The sequence below is a fragment of the Lepidochelys kempii genome, chromosome 9 (genome assembly GCF_965140265.1).
Source record: "Lepidochelys kempii isolate rLepKem1 chromosome 9, rLepKem1.hap2, whole genome shotgun sequence".
In the NCBI taxonomy this organism is placed as follows: Eukaryota; Metazoa; Chordata; order Testudines; family Cheloniidae; genus Lepidochelys; species Lepidochelys kempii.
The window spans coordinates 61,575,057-61,598,080 of NC_133264.1; the positions used below are offsets into that span (position 1 = coordinate 61,575,057).

At 45.4% G+C, this 23,024-nt stretch overlaps 1 protein-coding gene across 16 annotated transcripts in view; it reads left to right on the forward strand.

Moving 5' to 3' along the window:
* ENOX2 (ecto-NOX disulfide-thiol exchanger 2) overlaps nt 1-23,024 on the forward strand; it is a 135,296-nt gene that overhangs the window by 106,503 nt on the left and 5,769 nt on the right. For 9 of the 16 annotated variants that reach the window (XR_012160888.1, XR_012160896.1, XR_012160886.1 and 6 more), the window contains 6 exons: nt 4,203-4,384; nt 10,270-10,377; nt 13,892-13,948; nt 18,966-19,074; nt 22,375-22,460; nt 22,635-23,019. Coding sequence is in view for 5 of the 16 variants with exons in the window: in XM_073360663.1 (XP_073216764.1) it covers nt 4,203-4,384; nt 10,270-10,377; nt 13,892-13,948; nt 18,966-19,074; nt 22,375-22,460 (542 nt within the window). In the remaining 11 variants the exon portion in view is untranslated. Of the gene's footprint in view, nt 1-4,202; nt 4,385-10,269; nt 10,378-13,891; nt 13,949-18,965; nt 19,075-22,374; nt 22,461-22,634; nt 23,020-23,024 lie in introns of those variants that run through there. The other 7 variants (XR_012160891.1, XR_012160890.1, XM_073360663.1 and 4 more) reach the window with 4 other exon arrangements.

Consider the following 23,024-nt stretch of genomic DNA (forward strand, 5'->3'; position numbering starts at 1 on the left):
TTATATTGAACTTGCAATGGAGGGCCATGTAGGGAGGGCTGTGCCTCCCCAAACAGCTTGGCCCCGCCCCCTATCCTACCCCCACCAACTTCCCGCCCCCTGACTGACCCCTCAGAAACCGCGACCCATCCAACCCCACCTGCTCACTGTCCCCCGAGACCCTCTGCCCCTTATCCAATCCCCTGGCCCGGCTATTTCCGGCCTCAGAGCAGCGTGTTGGAGCCAGACACGCTGCCACCATAGGCACCAACTCAATATAAAAATTGGTGAGTGCAGAGCACCCACCGGCAGCTCCCCGCCCCCCCAGCTCGCCTCTGCTCTGCCTTCGCCGCCTCCCCTGAGTGCGCCGCTGCCACTCCGCTTCTCCCCCCCTCTCCCTCCAAGGTTTGCCGCGCAAGCCTGGGAGGGAGGGGGGAGGAGGGAAAATGCTTTACCGTGTTATATCCGAATTTATGTTATATCTGATTGCGTTATGTTGGGGTAAAGGTGTATTAACTATTATAACTCTGGATATTCTTGTTGGTGACACAAATTTCCAATTCCTCTTCGAATCTTGCTAAAGTTTTGTCCTCAATGACACCCTGTTGCAGTGAGTTCCACAGGTGAATCACACTTTGTGTTAAAAGGTATTTCTTTTTCTCAGTTTTGAATTTGCCACCTTTTGAGTGTCATATTCTTGTGTTATGAGGCAGGAAGAATACAAGTTCCCAATCTCCCTTCTCTAAACCATTCATTATTTCTATAGTTTTGTCATGTCCCTGCTTATTTGTCTCCCAGCCTTTTCAATCTCTCGTACAAGAGTTTTTCCAGGACCTTGATCATACTTGCTGCCCTCCTCTGAACCCCTTCTAGTTCTGTGATATCTTTTCTGAGACAGGGTGACCAGTAGGCTGACCAATTTACATAATGGTCTTAGAATATCTTCTGTATTATTCAGGGGTGGCACCAGCCTCTTCCTGGTGGGGGCTAGACAGAAAATTGCGGGGGAGGCTGCTCCCTCCTCACCACAAGCCCCAGCCCTCTCCATGGTCCCACCCCTGCTCCTCCTCAGTTAAGTGCCACCCCCACCTTCTTCCCCCAAGACCCCCAGGTTGGAGGCCAGAAGCCAGAGCGGGGCAGTGCAGGGTGGCCGCTGCGCTGGCTGGTGACATGGTGCAGGAGACTGTGGCACTTCCATCTCCTTCTCCTGCTGCTGCTTGGGGCCCTGGGGCTGCGGCTGCTCCTCAGCTCCCCACCGCCCTTTGACTGCTCACAGCGCGTAAAAGCCTCCTGGGTGGGGGGACCCAGCTCTGGGGCTGGCAGAACCCTCGGGGAGCAGCAACCACATGGGGTGGGGCCCAGGAGCCTTGGCCAGAGCGGGTCAGTCTGGGCACTGTGGGGAGTCCCGGACTCTCTACCTGCTCTGGGCGGTGCACCCCAATGGGCAGGGACACAGGCCGGGGGCTGCTGTTGGGCACCCCCGCCCCCACTTAGGCTTACTTCTACGCTGCTGCTGGCACTGCCTTCAAAGCTGGATGGCCGGAGAGCAGCAGCTCTGGGCGGGTGCCCACCTCTGAAGGCAGCGCTGCTGTCAGCAGCAGCAGAGAAGTATCTACGTTTGACCTTTGTGCTGGGGGGCGCCTATTATAGGGGGGCTAAGGTAAATATTGGGGTGGCTATAGCCCCCGCAAGCCCTCCTCTAATGCTGCCCCTGGTATTATTCACCTCTCCATTCCTTATGCATCCTAACATCCTGTTTGCTCTTTTGACTGCAGCAGCACACTGAGCAGAGGTCTCCATTGAGCTGTCCACAGGGATGCCATGTCCTTTCTTGAGCTGATGCACTTAATTTGGATCCCAGTAAGAATTATAGCTGAGCAAGAGCTTTGCTATCGTAAAGGTTAAGACCCGCTTTCAGTTTAAGGATTGGTAGTTCTAAGTGCTCTAAACTCTATACAGTTAATCAGATTGCCTTGATATTTAGGGTGCCTTGTGGGGGTGCAGGGTAGAGTCAGTGAACCAAATCTGGAGCCACTGGACCAAGTGTAGTCCTGAGATATAGTCCCCTAAATACACCTTTACACATATCTGTTATTATTATATTACACACACACATGATTTTAGAAGGACATTATTAAGGTTGCAATACCAAACATTCAAAAATGCCAGACTGAAAATTGCCCATGCAAGCCATTCACTGGCCCCTCTCCGTGCTTATACATTATGATACATCTCAATTACATGCTCACAATTTTTTCCACAGGATCCCTGCCTCGTTCAGTGCACAGGTGCTTACTGAATTAACAGCTATTCACTATTTTGTTTTGTCCTCATTGTTCAGTGTGTGGCCTATGCTTTATTTACTGCCCGTTGCTCAAATCCTGCTCTGAAGACAGAATTATTAATTTCCTCATGTTGTTCATTGATATGATATCTGAATGCGTCAAATATTTGTGAATTTATTTTCACAACACCCTGAGATGAGGGGGTAATATGATTACCATTGTGCAGATAGGGAACAGAGTGATTAAGGTCACACAGATCTCTGCTGCTTGAGCTAATGGAGGAATGGATAGCAGTAGTAGATTGTCATCCTCTGTGTGTGCCAGCCGCAGAGGGGATGGGGCACTTTGCCATTGGGGTTCACAGCTGTTCGCTGACAGCAGAGGACTGGTGAGACTCAGGGATGATGGATATCCGGAGGGGAGTGCATGCTACTGGGCACAGACCCTTCTGTCCCTTCCCCTCCAACCTGTCCCAGTCCCTTTTCCCCACTCCTGGTTCTTCATCCCAGATCCAGTTTTCTTAGCCAGTAGATCCTAGTCTCCTCCTCTCTGGATTCCATGTACCAGTTTCCCCCTCCACTTTCAGTCCCAGTCTCCTGGCCCAGTCATTTCCTGTCACCTCCTCAAGTCCCCAACTCCTTGTCTCCATTCTCCTTGTCCAGCCAGTCCCAATTCTCCCCCTGTATCTTGGTTCTTCATCAGATCTGTCTCCCAACACCCCTCACCTCCCTCCTACTGATTCTCATTCCCAGTCTCCTCGTCCAGCCAGTCCCAGTCTCCTCCTCCTCAACTCCCAGCTTGAGTTTCCCTCTCTCCTGCCAGCCTCCAGTTCCTATCTCTCCACTACCACCACCCATTGTTTTTTTCTCCCAATTTAGTCCCTCTCCCCCCACCCCCAGAATTCAAATCACGCATCTTTCTCCTCCACACTGTCTGGGCCCTATGGGGCTTGGAGTGGGGGTGGGAGGGGTCGCTAAGAGCACAGGAAAGAGAATCTACCTTCTCTCAGTTCTGATGCCCTGCTCGGGGCCACTCCACAGTAGTCCAGAGCTGTAACTGCCTGCTCAGCTGCAGGATAGAGCGTGCCCAGTATGGCCAGACTCTTTGGAGACATTAGCTGTTAAAATCTAAGATGTTTTTACTGAGCATGTGCAAACTGCTGTCTCTCAAAGTCTTGTAACTTGGCCAAATTTGGGCAGATTTTCGTGGAGATGACAAAATGCACATCCTTGATACAAAGGTCACCTGTCAGTAGATTTCTAGTACTTGCTCCAAAGTGTGGGGTGCTAGAGTTGTCTGAATGTTGTTTGAAGTCACTAGAACTTTTTAACGTTAGCAAAACAACATATTTTCCCTCAGCCTTGTCAGAAACCACTGAACTGCTTTGGCAGGGGGGAAAAGATTTCAGCCTGGGGCAGGCGCCTGGCATGGAAAATTTCAGCTCAGATGGTTGAAGTTTGGCAAAATTCTATGCAACTGAAAACAGGGTCTTGTAATGGAAGTGTCAGGCAGCCTTAATAACAGATAGTAACATTACTTGTAAGACAGTTGTACCTAGAAGCTTCCATTGATATCAGGGTCCATTATTCCAGGAACCACACAGATGCATATTGACAAACAGCCCAGCCCCAAAGATCTTACAGTCTAAATAGACATGGCAGACAAAAGTTGGGAGGAAGTAAATTGTGTTATCCCCATTTTACAGATGGGGTCTGAGGCCCAGATCCTCTGAGGGAGTTAGGCACCAGATCTCCATTGATTTCAATGGGAGTTAGGCACCAAAATACCTTTCAGGATCTGGGCCTACATGACTGGCCCAAGGTCATGCTTTGGGGCAGAGCCAGGAACTGAATGCAGGACTCTTACTCACAAGACCGACATTGCTCTCCTTTTATTTGTTTTTTTAATGTTTGTTCCCTGTGTTCGTCATTCTCCTAGCACTGATGTCCCAGGCAGAGGCCCTAAAGGAGGAAAACGACAGTTTGCGCTGGCAGCTGGATGCCTACAGGAATGAGGTGGAGTTGTTAAAGCAAGAGCAGGGTAAAGTGAACAGAGATGAAGACACAACTAGAGAGCAGCAGTTAAAACTCCTCCAGCAAGCTTTGCAGGGAATGCAGCAGGTAAGGCTACTCTTTCCTATTGTCATGACCTTGCTACGAGTGCAAAGTGGTCTCAGCTTCTCTCCATGGCTCTAAAATGGGAGCAATAGCAACACGCTCAAAAAGCCATTTTCCTTTTTTTCAGCTGGAGCAACAGCTAATATCTTGGAAGTTTTTATATTCAGATGAAAGCAACTTTCTGCCATTCTCAAGGTTACAAAAACAATAGAACTCCTGGGTGGATATGAACTGATGACAATCACCTGGAAGTCTAGTTCTGTTATGTACACATTAATGCATCCTACAGCTATGTCCGAAATGTAGGTGTTAGGGATCCGCAGGGTCTGGTCTTTGCCCCAGCCTGTAACCAGTCCCTTGGGAGTGACAGCTTTGATTCTCCGAACCCCCAAGGTTCACACAGTTCCACACCTGTGACCCCCAAGACTCCAAAACTGGACCTTCGGTCACCCGTGATCCCTGTTTCTGTCTGTGGCTTCTTACAGTGAATCCAGCCAAGGCAGACTCCTGTGGGAGACTTGTACAGTACCTCTTCAGGCCACAGTGCTCTCAGTGGGTATGCCTACACTGTAGTGTAAGCCTTGGCACAGTCTTAGGATTGAGCCCAAGCCCTTCTTCCATCTTACACACAAATCTGTCAAGATTCGGGCTCAGACCCGAGGGCCTAGGACCCTACAAGAGTGGAGGGTTTGAGCCTGAAGCACTATAGATGCAGCCACTCTGGGATAAACCGCATGCCTGATTGCCTCAGAAACCTCTGCCACCACTTTACGCACAGTCGGCATTCCAACACCAAACTTGCTGGCAATGGACCTGTAGCAGTCTGGGATAGCCAGCTTCCAGATGGTTACAGTAACTCGCTTCTGCACCAGCATGGATGCTCTCATGCATGTGTCTTTATGCTGGAGAGTTGGGGCAAGCTGCTCCCAGAGCTCCAGAAATGTAGCTTTGAAGGGTTCATGTAGAGTTCATGCACCTGGAAACATTCAGGGCGCACCCTGAGTGTTGTGTAGGAGCAGTGCACACACTGCTCCGTCCAAAGACATGGACCATGGGAAGTCGCCCAGAGGACATAAACCATGGGAAGCTTCCTTGGATTGGGCTCAAGGCCTGAGAACAAGAACTGTAGTAGATAGAGGCTGGTAAATAAGAATATTAATCAAAGTCATATTATTTCCTTTGTTAATGCCTATTGCGGTCGGAATATGTAATGCGCAAAAAAAAAAAAAAAAAAGTTAACAGTCAGAAGCCCGTTAACAAACCAGCTTGCTCGCTTGCTTAAAGCTTTGTCCTGTCTTGTCTTTAAACCGCAACATAGCTTTCTTCATGTGAAAGTTCTGGATCCATTGCTGGTTGTTCCAGGTTTGCAAGACAATGTGGTCCCACCAGTCTGTGCTTGTGGCCCTGCACCCGAAGCACTGGTCTATGTCGCTGTTCTACCGAGCGTCATGAGCAGCATCAGCCAGTTTGAGTCTGTGATGTCTGTCTCCTCCTTCTCCTGCTCCATCATTAGCTCTGTCAGGTGCCTTGGGTGGGTCAGAAAACTCTGCTGAAAGTTCACCAGCATCTCACAGAAGCTCTGCCCACCTCCTGAAACAGGAGTGAAAGCCCAAGGAGAAGTAGTTTTTCAAATGGCTTCTCTTCTCCATGTTGCTGGCTCCAGTTGTTGGGAGCCTGCAGACCAAAACGATGGCTTGGCAGAATGAGTTTGGTGGGCAGTTCAAACTTCCTGTAGTGTGCCAGGTGGACAGCCAAATTTTCCCATGCTGCACCTCAAACAGAGGGCTAGAGTAGCCACATTTTGAGAGGGCGCTAGGCAGTCTGGAATACAGTTGATTGGATTTGGATCTGCATACTGTAGTGTGGACCCCGGAGCCGTGGGTTCAGGTCTGGGTTGGAAAATCCTTGATCTAAGGCTGGCAATCAGTGTAGATGCTCAAGGTCATGGTTAGAATCAGAATCATAGAATATCGGAGTTGGAAGGGACTGCAGAAGGTCATCTAGTCCAATCCCTTGCTCAAAGCAGGACCAAACCCAGGTTCTCAAACCCGGGGTCCTCTAACTCGAGTTTCACTAGCCCTGGGCTTACATTGCAGTGTAGCCATACCCAGTGAGCATTTGCAGCACTATCAAAACAGAGTAGAGTTTATTAGTCAACCGTAGTGCAGCATTGGGATGTCCATAGATAAGCATAGAGAAGCAAAGGTTAAAACAGAGTCCAAGATGGCCAATGCCAAGACTCCCTTGAGTCATGCTGGTGAGGGAAGCATCTTGGTTTCCTCTCTCTCTTTCTCTGTCCCTTTGTCTTTCAGTCCCAGGTTAGTATGTGAGTCTCTGCAAAGGCCGGCTCTGAGACAAGCCACCTGACACCTTTCCCCTTTGTTCTCCATCTGGGACCTTTGCTCTGCTTCCCTGCTGAGGTGTGGAGGAAAAGTGTCTTCCTCTTGGTTTTTGGTTGCTAAGTGTGAACAGTCTGGCCATTGGGGTTCCATTTCTCTGGGTCAGTTGCAGCCAGTCCTTTAATGACCCATTCATACCACCCTAGACAGTTACAACACCTCATGTCCCATGCTCTGTCCCAAGAGCATCTTTTAACTCTTTACACTCTGTGCATAGCAATGCAAAGCACAGAGGAAAACTGAGGCACGCTCAGGAATGATAAAAATATTACCAAAATTCCCACTTTATCCCAGTAGGGTCTACGGTTAACCTCTCAGTAACCCCAGGGTGTAAACTATCTATTTATTGTTAACTTGGGTGTGCAGGAAAAGTGGGAATTACAAGCTAGTTTTGTCTTTGTTAATGGAATGTTATGGGTTTCTAATACAGTGAGAGGGCACTGGGGGCAAACATGTTCCCAGCGACTGTGTGTGTGTGAGAGAGAGAGAGAATATGAGACCCTTGCAGCTACAGCTCTAATCTCCCTTATGCCAGCAAAGCAGTGCTTGTAAATCTTAACAGCAGCCTCAGCACAGTTCAGGCAGACTGGCCTCCAAAATTCATGGGGTCCATGAGAGACCAGTGGGTCACTCTGTTGAAACAAGAGTGTCTGAGGTTCTGAGTGAGTTGGATATCACTGGGGGATGTGTTGCAGTTTGCTATGTGTTAAGGATAGCGGTGAAAGCCTTATGGAACATTGGAGTGTGATGTTGGCACCATTGCACGTCAGGGACAAGGGATGCAAGGCACTATTCCCTCAGCTTTATATTTCCATATTTTAAAGATTGTGGGTAGGTGGGATTGGCCCTGAAGCAGCCTTCACAGTCTTTTAAACACTGTTGCCAGTGCTCACAGCTGGGGACAAGTCTTGTGAGATTTGGTGGGGGGGATGGTTTTAAGACCTAGCTTCTGGGGCCACATGATTATGTGAGACTAAGCTTTCATTTACAGAAAAGTAAGATTCTAGCTCAGCTGAGCAAATAATTGATTTGATTCGCTGGCAGTGTTTTCAAAAATTGAAAAAATTCAAAACCAAAGTTTATCAGAATTTTTAGCTAATCGAAACCCTGGAAACATTTTTCCTTTGGGTTGGTGGAATCATTTCATTCAGCACAAATGGAAATGTTTTGCTCCAGACATTTTTAAGAAAACCAAAGGAAATGAAAGGGTCAGTTCAAAAACTGCCACAGGAAGAGGAGGAGGCCTCTCCTCCCCTGTTAAAATCTTTAGTTCTGTGGTTAGGACATTCACCTGGGATGGGGGAGATCCAGACTTGAATCCCCTTTTTAAGACCAGGAACTTAAACCCAGATCTTCCAGCAACCATGTTAGTGGACTAATCAGCAGGCTATAAGGTATTCAGAAATAGGGCTCTCCTATGTAGAAGCTGTTCCACTTGTATAAGATAGTCATTGGTCCCGAAAGAGAATGTGTGACACTGACTCTAGTCCAGTGGTTGGGGCTCTCACTGGTGGGGAAAGTCCTAGCTTCCAGTCCCAGCTCCACTCAATATCCCACATCCCAAGTGAGGGCCCTAACTGCACCACTTTCTCCTCCTACTATGTTTTGGGGCCTAAATCCCATTGTGTATCTGGACAGAAAAATCAAAACAAGACTTTTGGAAATGTCAAAATTTTGGCATTTCCAATTTTTTTTTTTTTCGTTTTGACCAAAACTATTTACCGCAAGTGACACAAATGCATGAAGTGTTTTGGTCACTCTGTATCTGCCTTTTTCATCAAAAACAAGTTTCAGTCAAAAAATTTCACCTTGCTGTAGTTCCTAGCCCTCATGCTGCAAAAAGAAGCTTGAAAATATGATCCAAGTGTAGCCCAAAGGCCCAGTAACTAGAAGGCAAACCTAATTTTTTTTTTCAGATCTCATGATTTTAGGGCCTGACTCTTGATTTTAACTGCTTAGGGTTGGCAATGTTGCTTAACAAGGCTTGTGTTTGTGCTATATAAATAAAATCCTAATGTAAAATACAATAGTGTCTATCAGCCAAGTTGCTTCACAATAGGAACTGTGCAGAATAGCCCACCACAAGTAAGACCCCAGGACCAGCAACCTTGTAGATCCCTCACCTTACCTGGTTACTGGATCAGTCCACAGCCCTTTTTAAACTGATAAAGGTCACAGAGGAGCAAAGTTCACAAAAGCACCTGAGCTTTAAAAAAGTATTAACATTTAATGATCGCTTGTTCCTTGCCTTCCCATCTCGACAGTTCTCCTTCCTGGTTGTAGGGAAAGCCTGATCCTCTGCTGTCTCTCCTGCTTCAGGGCTTGCGGGGGCAGAATTTGCTGCAGAAGAGAAAACGTGCTTCTGCAGGAAGATGATCAGGAGAGCTACGGGATAAGCAACCACAGGCCCTTGAGGCAGGAGCCCTCCTTAGCACCCAGCTAGCCTGCAGGAACCAGGGATAGGCCCTTACGTGGCACACAATTTAACCCAACTCCTGCAACCTCCCAAGTGAGCTGTGCTGGAGGAACTGAGAACGTTCTGGGACTGTATAGATACTGGGAGGAACTCGGACAAAGCAATCTCATTATAAATTAGTCTTTGGAGATGCCCTAAATTAGCACTGCTATGGGTAGATAATTGTTCTGAAGTGTAGCAAAATATGTTGTTATTTCAATAATAATTATTGGTGGGTGGTGGAGAAAAAAAAATGCTCTGAAACTGGACAGATGGGGGAAAAAATGGGCCATTTTAGGCATGGAAAAATAGCTTGCCTAAAACATAACTACACAAAAAGGGGTTGAACATTTGCCTAGTGTTCCTGAGAAATGCAGTTTCTGCATGAAGAAGAGTACTTGTGGCACCTTAGAGACTAACAAATTTGTTAGTCTCTAAGGTGCCACAGGTCCTCTTTTTCTTTTTGCGGATACAGACTAACACGGCTGCTACTCTGAAACCTGAGTTTCTGCATGAACATTTTCTCTTTCATGCAGTCTTGTAGTTTTATTATTTTGTTTAATTTTTATAGGTGCTCATTTAGGAATTATGTGCAATTTTGCAAATCACCATTATGCATATCCTAGAAATATAAAAGTAACATTACAAAAAGTAACACATCACTTTTTGTTTAGAAAAACATGCCACAACAACAGAGTCATCATGGCGTTTTTCTGTTAGTCTGGATAAAACAAAGTACAGGACAAACCACCCTACGCAGCCTAGGATGTGCTGGTTTGGAGTATTTTCTTGAGCTTACCTCATGTTAACAACCCACCACATTTTTTTTTTTTATATCTAGCAATATTCAAAGAAGTTTGTCACATGCCATAGGATTTTGTGGAAGCTTTTCTTCCTTTTATGGATGGAAACTTTTAAAATGTTCTGAATTTGACTCACGTCTTTGTCTAAGAGCTTGTTACTCATTCCATGTTCTTTAAAACAATGGTGTGTGAAAGTCATGCTGTGGTCTGAATTGACCTTTTCTCTTCTAGCATCTTCTGAAATTGCAAGAGGAATACAAAAAACGAGAAGCCGAGCTAGAAAAAGTGAAGGAAGACAAAATACAAATGGAAATGTTGTTAGAAACACTGAAGGAGCAGGTATGTACCGTCTGGGCCTCCAGACTTCTGTATGACGTTTCAGTAATAGACTGTTACTGGGCTTGTGGCCATTGGACATCATAGCTCACTCTATGTGCAGCACAAGGTACAGATGGAGGAGATGGCCTTAGCCTGGCTTGGGTGGCAGTGGTCTGCTTTGATTGAACAACTGGCGGACTCCTAAAGAGATTTGCTACCACATTTATCAGTGTGGACTTTGTGGATATTTTGGAGCTGGAACCACCATATGAATATACATGGCAGAATTTCCTTGTGCTTACAATGCCATTCAAACATCCATGCCTCTTTTCATGAAAGTAAAGTTGTTTTGTGCACCTTTGCTTTCCATAGTAAAAGGGAACAAATCTCTAAGGGCACGTCTTAAGAGAATGCTTTGCCAAATGCAGACTCATCTACCAAATCTGTGTGAAAACGAGAGTAGTCAGCATGGAAGCTGTTACTTTCAAGAGCAAGCTAAATTCCTTTCCCCTCCCTAAATTCCTTTCCCCTCCCAAATAGATCTTCATAGGGGAAAGCAGATAAGAGCCTAAAATGCAGCAAACATGGAGCCAAATTTTACATTCCTTAGTCCAACAGAATTCCCATTGAAGACAGAGTTTCCAGGCACCATCTGTAGTAGAGAGAGAGAGCTGGAGCACTGGACTGGGTGTATGATCTGAGGCCTGAACCAGAGGCTGTGAACTAAAGTCAGGCCATGTATTAAAGTACATGCTTACAAGTTCACTGTTTGGTACATGGACTTGGCAAAGTTGTTGTTAGTGTACTAGGCACTAGATATTTATGTAAATATATTTTAGAAGGCTAGTATAGATATACCCCAATCTAGTACAAGATAAGGTAGTTTGACAGAATAATGAATAGGGATGTTTTGTCCAAGATATCAGGAACAAGGAGTGATGATAAACAGATGTCATGAAACATGCAAGGCGGTACAGAAGTTGCTTATCCCGGTTGTTTGGCTTAGTCTATAAATGTCGGGGTACCTTGCCTTAATCCTTTGTGTGGCCGAGAGGACAGCAGAAACTCCTGCTGCTGACTGAGCCGCTCCTTGCCATCTGGCACTCCGGTTAATGTGCTTGTGCAAGTTGTGTGAATCTTGAGGACAATAAACCTGTCCGAGTGTCTTTGTTACCCAACCATGCCTGTGGTCTTCCCCTATGAGTAACATGGAGGTCTGCTGAATTAGCAAGCTGCGCTCTCTGCTAGTGCTGTTAACAGCGGAGTTCCAAGGACAGAAGCATTGAGCAGCTCCAACAGCGTAGCAGCCTTGACAGCGTTACAATACTCATCCCCACTTCTTTGAGGATGAGCCTCTGTAATGTCCCTCATGAACAGCTGTTACCCACCTCCCATTCAGTTGCAATATACTGTTGGAACATCCTAAGATTCACTGTGGCTCACAGGAAAGAGTTAATGGGAGGTAGTGGACTGGAACATCGGGTGAAATGTTACTCTAAGCAGAAAGGGCTGGGAAGCACTGTCCTGGACAAATACATTCCTGTAGCCTAGGCAGGTGACAAAGAGGAAGGAATAATGTTGAAGAACAATAGGGCGTAATCCTGAGGCACTCAGCACTACACAGGACTGGGCCCATTTTTAGTGGGCTCGTCCACACCACACCTATTTAGATAGAATTTAAGACTAAATTGGACTAAATTTTGGAGAAGTGCATCTTGATGAATGGAAGCTACCTTACAGTACTCCTGGTGAGAGATGATCAGGGTTAGGGTAGAAGTTGTGGTCATGTGGGCAGAGAGGAAGGGTCCAGTCTTGGAGATGTGCAGATAGAAGATTTAGCTGTGGGCTGTGCGTGTGGAGACAGAGAGGGACGAATCAAAGAAGCAGCTGAAATTTTGGGGTTGAGCAACACGGGGGATGGTGGCACTCTCCACCATGATAGAGAAAGTGGGGAGGGAGAAAGGCTTTGGGGGAAGATCAGGAGCTCAGTTTCACCCATGTTTGGTTTTGGAGATGGCTGGATACCCCTAAGGAGCTGTCAAACAGCCAGGCTGTTAGTGTGGATGGAGGGAACAGGTCCCAAGCAGTGAGGTAGATCTGTGAGGTGTCAGCATATAAATGTTTGCCAAAGCTGAGTTTGCAGAGATGATAACCCGGAGAGAGGTTCTGAGGGAGCTGAAGAGAAGGTCTACAGTGGGATACCCCATGAAGAAGGTGTGTGAGGGGAGGCGGGGGGAAGGCGGGAGGAGCACCTTCTGTTTGAGATATTGAGGGCTTGAGAGGTTAGAGAGTCAGGAGAGGATGAAATCCTGGAAACCCAAGGGGGAGAAGATTTTGAAAAGAGCCTGGCTGATGATGTCAAAGGCAGCCAATAGGACAAGGACAGGAGGGAGAGGAAAGAGAAGGTAAAGGCTGTGAAGGGTTCCACAGCATGAACTGCTAGCTGTGGCTTATTGGATCCCCGGCACCAGTCCTGGCCTGTTGAGAGAGAGAGAGAGAGAGAGAGAGAGAGATAGAAAGGTTTGCTGCTCCAAAAATGAGCACTGATTGAGCTCCTTGGGGAGCTGGAAAGAGCTGCCTGCTCTGGGATGGCCAGCATGTTCCCAAGATTCCCAGTTGGCCTCCATCTGCACTATGGCTGCTGTTGTGAGTGCCACAGGGAATGTCTTTGCAACCATTGTCTAGTTAGTGACTTAGACTCAGAGAACCCGCAGCCAGGATTTGGGACTTGGCTTTAATGAGGATTCAAAAGTCTGGAGCGTTTCAGCATGGGGTGTCTGTGTTGGGCTGTGAGTAGAGGAGCCTCTTGGCCAGCTCTTACCATCACATGTACATTTCTACTGTTGTTTGATTGCTCCCATCTACTGACTGCACCTTGTAGTCACACCCATTTGTCAGTGCTGGGCCCAGGGAGAAGTAGAGCTCCCTTAACAGTTAGCTGTTCCTGTGTGTTGCAGCAAGCTTGCTAAGACCACCTGTTGAGGTCTCAGGGACATGGGTATCGCCAGCAGGGGAAGTGGGAGTTGTTTATGAGTCAATGGATTGATTTTCTGTTGGCTTTATAAAGTGTCACCTTTCTCTCTCTGCTCCTCTCCCAAACCACCTCCTCCCCCCTGTGCTCTGCACTAGCTGTTTTCGTGAGGTATATCTTGGCTGGTCATTGCCTCCTCAGAGTACTGTCTGTTGTGTGCTGGGAGGGAGGATGACAGCCATTGTGTACAAATCCTCACAAGAGGTGAAGGCCCCCCACAACTCTGTTAACTGAGTACAGTAGATCCAGTTGGACTGTAATGGCACAGATCTAGTCAATAACTCCCTGACAAGAGAACTCGCCTTCTCCCTGTGCTTTAGCTAGTGCTATGTACTGGAGCAGGGGTTACATACAGTAATTGTCTTTCTGGTTGTTAAAGTATTTGAATCTCAATTAGATTGCTCCAATTTGAGCACTTTATTTGCAAAGATCAATGAACAAAGCTAATATTTTACCAACTGTGCTAAAGATTATAACCTTTTCCCTTTCTGTAACTGAATGTAGCAAGAGATGGCAGATGAAGAGGACAAGGAGAGAGACGTGGTTGATAATCAAGGAAATGTAAGTTAGTGTGTTTCTTTCTGCTACTTTAGGCAGAGCATCTTACTGAGAGAAGTGGTGACAGTTCATAATAAATGGATCCATTGTTTGGAGCTGAATATATAAGCCTGATGCGTGTAGGCTAGGAAACAAGAAACCATCACATTAAGCACCATCAGCAGTCTCAGGCTGGTAAAGAAGTACATTTCTTCAGAGCTGTGGTGTGGGGAGCAGGCTCAGGGTATGAGATGACTTGCTGCATCCTAACGCACAGAGGATTATATCTGTTTGTCTTCTTCAAAAATATCTGTTCCCTGATTGCGCCTTGAGGAAAATAATGTGATTCCTTTTATTGATTTAGTAATATGTGATCCGACTCTCCTACCCACAGACTGCAGGAGACCCCTACATATGTCTCTCAAAGGGCCACACTCCTTTCTGGCTATCTGCAACAATACAATTAGGAAAGCAGGCTTCGTAGGGCTGCTACATCCCCTCCCAACACAGGAGGGTGTGAGGTGGCAGGAGTGGGAAGCTCATGCACTCAGCTCTGTAACTTCACCGGCATGTTGGGGAGTGTATGCTGCCACCGAGTATAGACCCGGTGCAGGTTACTCCCTTTCTGGAGCAGCAAGAAGACTGAGAGGGAAAGTGGGATTTTGCTAGTCCCAATCTCCAGGCCAACACCCTGCCCTTTTGGTTAACAAATTGGAATTAAACAGTAGCTTCCTTGCAGATTGATTAGTTCTGGGGATTGACCTGTATCGGTCACTGATTCAAATCCAGCCACATCAGGAGTGACTGAAAGTCATTGCCAGCTGATGGCTGCCTGGTCCATAACTAGTGAGGATGATGGATTTACTTTCAGCACCTCCCAACAACTGGCCAAGTGACTGTCCTTTTGTTGGTCTCTGCAGAGAGATGAAAGGTTAACTGCCGCACCCAGCTGAGCAGGGTTGATGTACAAAGGGAGGAGATGACGTAATAGGCAACACTTGCATTTTTATGCTTTGCTGCACCTGTTCTGTGGATAAACAGACTATTCGTTTCCTAGAGAAGTCTCTGTCGCCTCTTAGATCAGTCAAGAATTCAGGACAACACTTAAGTACATGCTTAACTTTAAAGTGTGGTTACATTGTATTGATTTTACTGAGAGTTAAGCACTTGCTGAAGTGCTTTCTTGAATCAAGGCCGCAAGGGGAAGTTCTACTCTGAAAAGAGGATGATGTAAAAATGGCAGCTCCTTTACCAGCAGAGCTGCCCTAAGTGTGTATTGAACTAGATCCATTCAGTTTAGTAATAATCATTGACTGCTTTTTATTCCATAGCCTTGTCGAGCTGACACAGATCTGGGAAAATGAGCTTGAGTCTATTCCATCTTATGATAGAATCATAGCAATGCAGGGCTGAAGGGACCTTGAGAACTCATCAAGTCCAGCCCCCTCACTGAGACAGGACCAAGTAAACCTAGATAATTCTTGACAGGTGTTTGTCCAACCTTTTCTTAAAAGCTCCAGTAATGGGGATTCTACAACCTTCCTGGGAAGCCTATTCCAGAGTTTAACTACCCTGAGAGCTAGAAAGCTTTTCCTAAAATATAACCTAAATCTCCCTTGCTGCAGATTAAGCCCACTGATTCTTGTCCTTCCTTCAGTGGCCATAAAGAATAATTGATCATCATCTTTTTTATAGCAGCCCTTAACATATTTGAAGACTGTTATAAGGTCTTCTCAGTCTTCTTTTGGCAAGACTAAACAACCCCAGTTTTTGTTGTCAGGTTTGCTAAACCTTTTATCATTTTAGTTGCTCCTTTTATCATTTTAGTTGGACACTCTCCAATTTGTCCTCATCTTTCTTAAAGTGTGGTGCTCAGAACTGGGCACAGTAGACCAGCTCAGGCCTCACCAGAACCAAGTAGAGCGGGACAGTTGCCTTCCTTGGCTTACATAGAACAGCCCTGTCAATATACCCCAGAATAATAATATCCTTTTTCGCAACTGCATCATATTATTGACTCTCATTCAGTTGACTCAACCATAACTCCCAGATCCTTTTCAGCAGTACTATCACCTAGCCACATATTCCCCATTTTGTAGTTGTGCATTTGATTAGTCCTTCCTAAGTGTAGTACTTTGCACTTGTCTCTGTTGAAATTCTTCTTGTTGACTTCACACCGATTCTTCAATTTTTTAAGGTAATTTTGAATTATAATCCTGTCCTCCAAAGTGCTTGTGGCCCTTCCCAGGTTACTGTCATCCACAGATTTTATAAGCATACTCTCCACTCCATTATCCAAGTTAGGAATCACTGGACCCAGGACTGACCAGATGGGGCTCCACTAGAAATGCCCTCCCAGTTTGACCGTGACTTATTGATAACTATTCTTTGAGTACAATCTTTCAACCAGATGTGTACCCACCTTATAGTAATTTCCTCTAGACCACATTTCCATAGTTTGCTTCTGAGAATGTCATGTGGGGACTGTGTCAAAAGCCTTACTAAAATCAAGATATATCATGTCTACTGCTTTCCCCCAACCACTAAGCCAGTAACCTCGCCAGTGAAGGAAATTAGATTGATTTGGCATGATTTGTTTTTGACAAATGCATGCTGGCTGTTCCTTATAGCCCTATTATCCTCTAGGTGCTTACAAATTGATTGTTTACAAATTTGTTCCAGTATCTTTCCAGGTATCAAAGTTAGGCCGATCAGTCTATAATTTCCCGGTTCCACCCCTTTTTAAGGGTAGGTGCTCTGTTTGCCCTTCTGTAGCCCTCTGGTACCTCACCCATCCTCCATGAATTCTCAAAGACAATCGCTGATGGTTGAGAGATTGCCTCAGCTAGTTAGTTCCTTAATTGACCTAGGATGAATTTCATCAGGCCCTGTTGATTTGAATACATCTAATTTATCTAAATATTCTTTCCTTTTTTGGCTTGTGCTCCTTCCCCCTTGTTAATATTAATTGTGTTGAATATCTGGTCACCATTAAGCTTTTTAGTGAAGACTTACGCAAAATAGGCATTAAACACCTCAACCTTCTTGATATCATCAGTTATTAGTTTTCCTTCCCTGCTAAGTAGAGAGACCTACATTTTACTTTGTCTTTCTCTTGCTCCTAATTTATTTAAAGAACCTCTTCTTATTGCCTATTATGTCCCTTGTCAGGTGTAACTCATTTTGTGCCTTACTGTTTCTGATTTTGTCTCTGTGTACTTGTGCTATTTTTTTATTCTCCTTCTTAGCAATTTACACACATTCCCATTTTTTGTAGAATTTGTTTTTTTTATTTTCAGGTCATTAGAGCGCTCTTGATAGAGCCATATTGGCCTCTTACTGTTTTTCCTATCTCTCCTTCGTGTCGGGATAGTTTGAAGTTGTGCTTTTAATATCGTCTGCTTGAGAAACTGCCATCTCTCTTGAACTCCTTCATCCTTTAGATTTTCTTCCAAGGGGACCTTACCTACCAGGTCCTCCAAGACCTTTCCACTCGTCTTATCCAGAACACCTCATCCAGTTTTGGAAGAAGACTTATCCAGTTCTCTGGCATCCAAACAATTCTGTTGACTCCAGCTCATCATTCAGGTTAATTTTTTAGGCATGTTACAGCTCTTTGCCTACGCTGGGCAGGCCCAGATGCAGGGGGTTTAGGTACAGGGTGATACCACAATTCCAATTCATGTCACACATCACACAGTTTATATACATCTTTCCTAGCTACTAATGTCTATACTTCTTGCATGTAAAGACCAATTGCTTTCAGATTGTTTAAGGTAAGTTTATAAATTCAGGGTGTTTCTGCCTACTTCATTTACTATAAACACATCTACAATAGTTAGCTGTTTCAACAGTTATGTTTTCAGGCCTGTTCAGCAGTTGCTTGTTCAGACACGTTCTGTCTAACTTGGGCCTGCTCATAGCAGCTAAACCAAACTTACAAGCAGTTGTCTGAGTTTGTTAAAGTCTGCTGTTTTGAAGTCCATTGTCCTTAATCTGCTGCTGTCACGCCTTCCTTTCCCCAGAATCATGAAATCAACCATTTCATGATCACTTTCACCCAAATTCAATTTCATCTTCAGTTTTACAACAAATTTCTCCCTTTTTCTCAGAATCAAGTCTAAAATGGCTGTCCCCCTGCTGACTTCTCTCTCCATTTTCTTAAACAAAAAGTTGTCCCCAACTCATTCTAAGAATTTAGTGAAAATTTTGTGTTTTGCCGGATTAATTTTCCAACAGATGTCTGCGTAGTCCCACATTACTATCAGGGCCTGTGTTTTCGATATTTCTGTTATTTGTTCTAGAAATGCCTAATCCACCTCCTCTTCCTGATTTCCTTTACTGCAGATTCCCTACCATGACATCACCCCTGTTTTTTCCCTCTTATTTTGAACAGCATCAGTTCAATTGTATATTAAGTTCCAGGTCAGTTATTCCTGTGGAAAACTATTGGAGGCAATGAGGTTACATAAGGATTGCTAGGGGCCTACTATGGCCTGCCAAGGCCATATTAATGGTGAGGATGCATGTGTTGGAAAGAACCCAGCTTGACTTTCCAATTCCAGTGTGACTTAAATTCAGGGAATGTAATACCTAGAGAAACAGAACACAACTGTTAATAATAATACCAAGCTCTTATATGGTGCTTTTCATTCATAGTTCTCAAAGTGCTTTACAAATTAGGTTAGTGTCATTATCACCGTTAATCTTAAATGTTTCCATCTAAGATTTATTTTTAAGCTAATCGTGTTTTAAATGCAAAATACTGTAAGGACACCTTTTTCTAACAGTGGGAGGAATTGATCAAGGCAAATATAAAGGTTCCCACAGCAACATGACCAGTGTCCCCCATTGCACATCTCATGTGTTTTGTGGGATGCATTTTATGACATAAACAATGTATTAAGTGACACATTGAACCAGAAGAACAAAAATTTCAACTCTGTAAAAACTGTTCTAGTTAAAAACTAAGCTAGCATTTAATTAATTAGAATGAGTGCTATATTGTGCAGGTATGGAGTGGATGGTGTTGTTTTTGCAGGAGAGCAGTACTTACAGGATCTGTGCATCTAGCCAGGAGAAGGAATGCCCACTTGAGAGGACTCTGAGCTGTAGCCCTGTCAAATCTGAACGAGAAGCTTTATTAGTAGGTAAGACTCATGGTACAGTATGTCTGCTAATGGTAAGACTGTTGTAATGCTGCCATCCATGCTACATAGATTCAGACTCCATGAGAGATGCTCTCAGGAGGTATTGTAAATGCAGCTCTTCCAGTCTCAGTGTATGTGCTTCTTTCCTCAGTTTCATGGACTGCTACAATAGCAGGCCAGGGGTGAAATGCTGGTCCCACTGAAGTCCATGGCAAAGCTCCCACTGACTTAATTGGGGCCAGGATTTCACCCTTTGTGCATTGCTGACGTAGAGGTCTCATATCATGTACCTAGATCTGTTCTTGTCACACAATGACACACACTGTACACTTGATGGTGACTTTCATCTGATATATTGATATGTTATGCACCTTTAATCCCCTTGCCTGCACTCTCCCTGCTGGGCTTTTATCACTTTACCACGTGCTAAAGTACAATTGCTTTGTCACAGGTCAAGCTAGGGCCAGCATCATTCCTCTGAATCCTCATCTAGACAAGGCCACATCTGCCTCCCTGGGACATATTTTCACATTTCAAACATCTGAGCAGTTTCAAACACTCTCCATTTTTTTAAACAACCTGCTACTAAAAAGTTTCCTCCTTTCTCTCCAATTGACAGTGCTCTGAAATACAGGATAGACAATATAAAGTCCTTGACCCAGGACCATGTTTAAGGTCCAAAATCTCATGGACCGTAAGTGCTCCTCCATCATAGCAGCTGCTAAATCATGACCCACTAAACTGTTCTAGATTGTGAATTATGTTGTTAAACTACACTTGGCTTCATGCATGTCTGCAGCCTAGCACTTCCTGCTGTGAAGAACCATTAGCCTGTTCTCAGAGAAAATTGCCCACATTGGAATTGGGACACCAGGAAACATATAATGAACTTAGGTTGATAATGTGATCCCTTCCTTCTCTGCATTTGCTCTATTCACACAATAAGGTCTTAAAAAGTACTGCAGGAAAACTGAGCTCCTTGCCATGCTGATCCAGTGCTTTACTAGCTCACGCATCTGGGATGCATAATCATTGAGATTAACAACTCTTCATTTGAGGAAGGAAATCCACCACCACCACTTCAGAAGCATGCTAAAATTCAGCCAGCTGACCACTCTCCAGCTACCACCCAGCGTCGCCCATGCTGGACTAACTAACTAAGAAGTTCACCCAGGGTCAGTTGCATGACAGCCAATATCCTAGACCCCTACCAACAGTCTTCAGTCCAGTTCATGGAACAAAGACCATGCAGTGAGATGTTGTTCTCTTGACAATGAACAAGGGCCACACAGCCAGACACTCAGATAATATGACCAGAAGAGCCTTAAAGTTTTAGACTGAGCAGAACTGACTCACTTACATGATCTGATTCTTGGATCCCTTGGTGCAAAGGGGCTGGAAACTCAGCAGATCTGGCCAGCTGGAAATTCACCTGGTGTAGAGGGAGTCCACACGTGGTATATTCCAGTGTACTTAGGTGTATTCCTATGTTGTGCCCCAGCTCCCACAGTGCTCCCCTGGTATAGGGGCAATGGCCGGCTTGCCTCTGTGCCAGTTATTCCCAACTGCCCAAATGATCTGCTGGGGATGTAGCCAGCCAGGTATAAGGAAGAATATCTGTAGGGACTGATTCTGCCTTTGGCCAGACCCGGACCCAGCGGGGAGTAATTGTGATGTAAAACCTGTTTTGCTACCCATCACCCTGTGCTAAGCAGAGCTCAGTCTGCCTCCAGAATCCAGCCCTTAGATTGTATCAAGCTCAATGTTATTGGCTAATTTTAAAGGGTATTAATTTGTTAATTTCTGTTGTATTGATACTATTAATCATAACTCTGGCTTTGTCATGATTATTGCTGACAAATATTTTGATCATCAGATCAACTTGTCATCTCAGGGTAGCTCCAGAATTGAAGCTTCCGTTTAAAAGATCTGCTTCTAGACCTTATGGTGAAGAGGAACCCTTGATTACACTCTTTTTTTTTCTTCCAATATTAAATGAGATTGGTCCCAAGACCAATCTGTAACCTCCTTCCCGTCTAATAATTCACCTTTCAGCACAGCCCAATTGCTTTTTCCCCTTTAGTCAATTCCTTATCCACCTTACAATTCTTGCACTAATCCCCATTTTCTCTATTAATAATTTCTCATGTGGTAGCATGTCAAATGCTTTACTGAAGTCCAAATATATTATTTTTACTGCATTTCCCTTATCTAAAAAGTCAGTTCTTTTCTCAAAGAAGGAAATCAGGTTAATCACCCCCTTTTCTGTTTACCTCATTAATTTAATTATTCTCTTTCACAATTTGTTCCAAAGTCTTGCTACTGAGGATAAGGACATAAGAATGGCCATTCTGGGTCAGACCAATGGTCCATCTAGCCCAGTGGCCAATGCCAGATGAAAGCTGAGATTTTGGAGCATCTGATATGGTGGTTTTGTAATTTTTCATGTCCAGCAGTTTTTGTTGGTATTTTTACATTGTTATCGCTCGTTTTAGAAATACTGAGTTTAGACATAATGATGCTGAGTCTTTCAAGTCCCCCTGCGTCTGAGACATTCCCCCCATGCTCCTCAGGAATAAATCCCACCCTCCAAATCCTAATTCCCTCTGAGCTGCCTCCTCCTTGCAAATCAATTAAAGTCAATTACCGCAGAAGATTTCCAAACTGCTTTCCTAGGGGGCAATCCCAAAGAGTTGAAGGCTGGGCTGTAGAGGACAATGTGTCTCTGGGTGGGAGACAGAATCCTAGAGCTTGGGTCTCATGGGTTTGGACTTGTTTTGCTTCTGGTGCTGTGGGCACTGCCTCACGGATATGCTGGGGGCCTGTCTACTTCATCTACCTGCTGCCTGCTTGCTCTATTGATGGTCAGGTGGTTTCTGTTCCTGTTGGCCACAGCCAGACCTGCCTTCATTTGGTTCATCAAAATGTTTGGGAACTAATTTGCATAACTGCCACTACCTCCCTCCTCTCTGTCTCCCACCCTTCTCCCCCTTTTTCTCCTTCCGCCTCTTTGAGTGTCTGTCCTCCTCATGTTGATGCAGACCCCTTGCTACACCTTATAGTGCTTCACGTTGCCCATTGCAGGAGCTTCTCAATCACTTTGAGAGTTGTCTGTATGGGACTGAGGGATATAGCTGTCTGAGTTGCTACTCAGAGAAATGCTTTGCTCCTCATTACATTGCAGCACACAGGCCAGGATCCAGCACAGTGCGTGCAGAGAAAAGCGCTGCATGCAGACCATGCAATGTTGGTGCTCTCAGGTGAATCACAAGAATGACCCCTGTCATGTTATTTCAATAGGTATAATTTCAACATTTCTTCATGTTCACCCATTTGGAGCAAGCATAGAGTACATCTGTTCCTACTTACAGCGACTCGACGCCAAGGTAGGTGTGCTGGGGTCTCTGTCTCTCTGGGCAGACTCATATAGGGAGGAGGGTCACTTTCTATCTAGGCAGGCCTGACCCGGGAGGGTGGTTGTCTTTCTGTGTGGTTGGGCAGGGGTCTCTTACTCTTGCTTCCCAGAATCCAGGCCACCATCTGTTTACATCCCGCTCTAGCTGGTTGCTGGCAGCTTCAGCTGCCACTTCTTCCCCATCTCCAAGGACCAGCCCTGGGTGAGAGAAACTGGCCAGAATCTCCATCCCTTCTACTCCACTCCCAGCAGATCTACCAGGACCAGCTGGGGACTCCCCGTACCTTCTCCACCTTCTCACAAGAGAGACCAGGACATCTTCCCGCTTCCCCTCAAAATAGAGAGACCCAGACTGGCCAGGGACTCTCCCCCATCTCTTCTCACTGGAGAGACTGGGAATGGCTGGGACCTCTGCACCTCTCCCACCTGAAAGACCTCTCAGACCTGGCTCCGGGCTTCCCAGAACCCCAGGTCACCATCTCCTCGCACTGCCTCCTCAACCTCTTCCACTTCTGGGCTCACTCCAGAAGGTGAG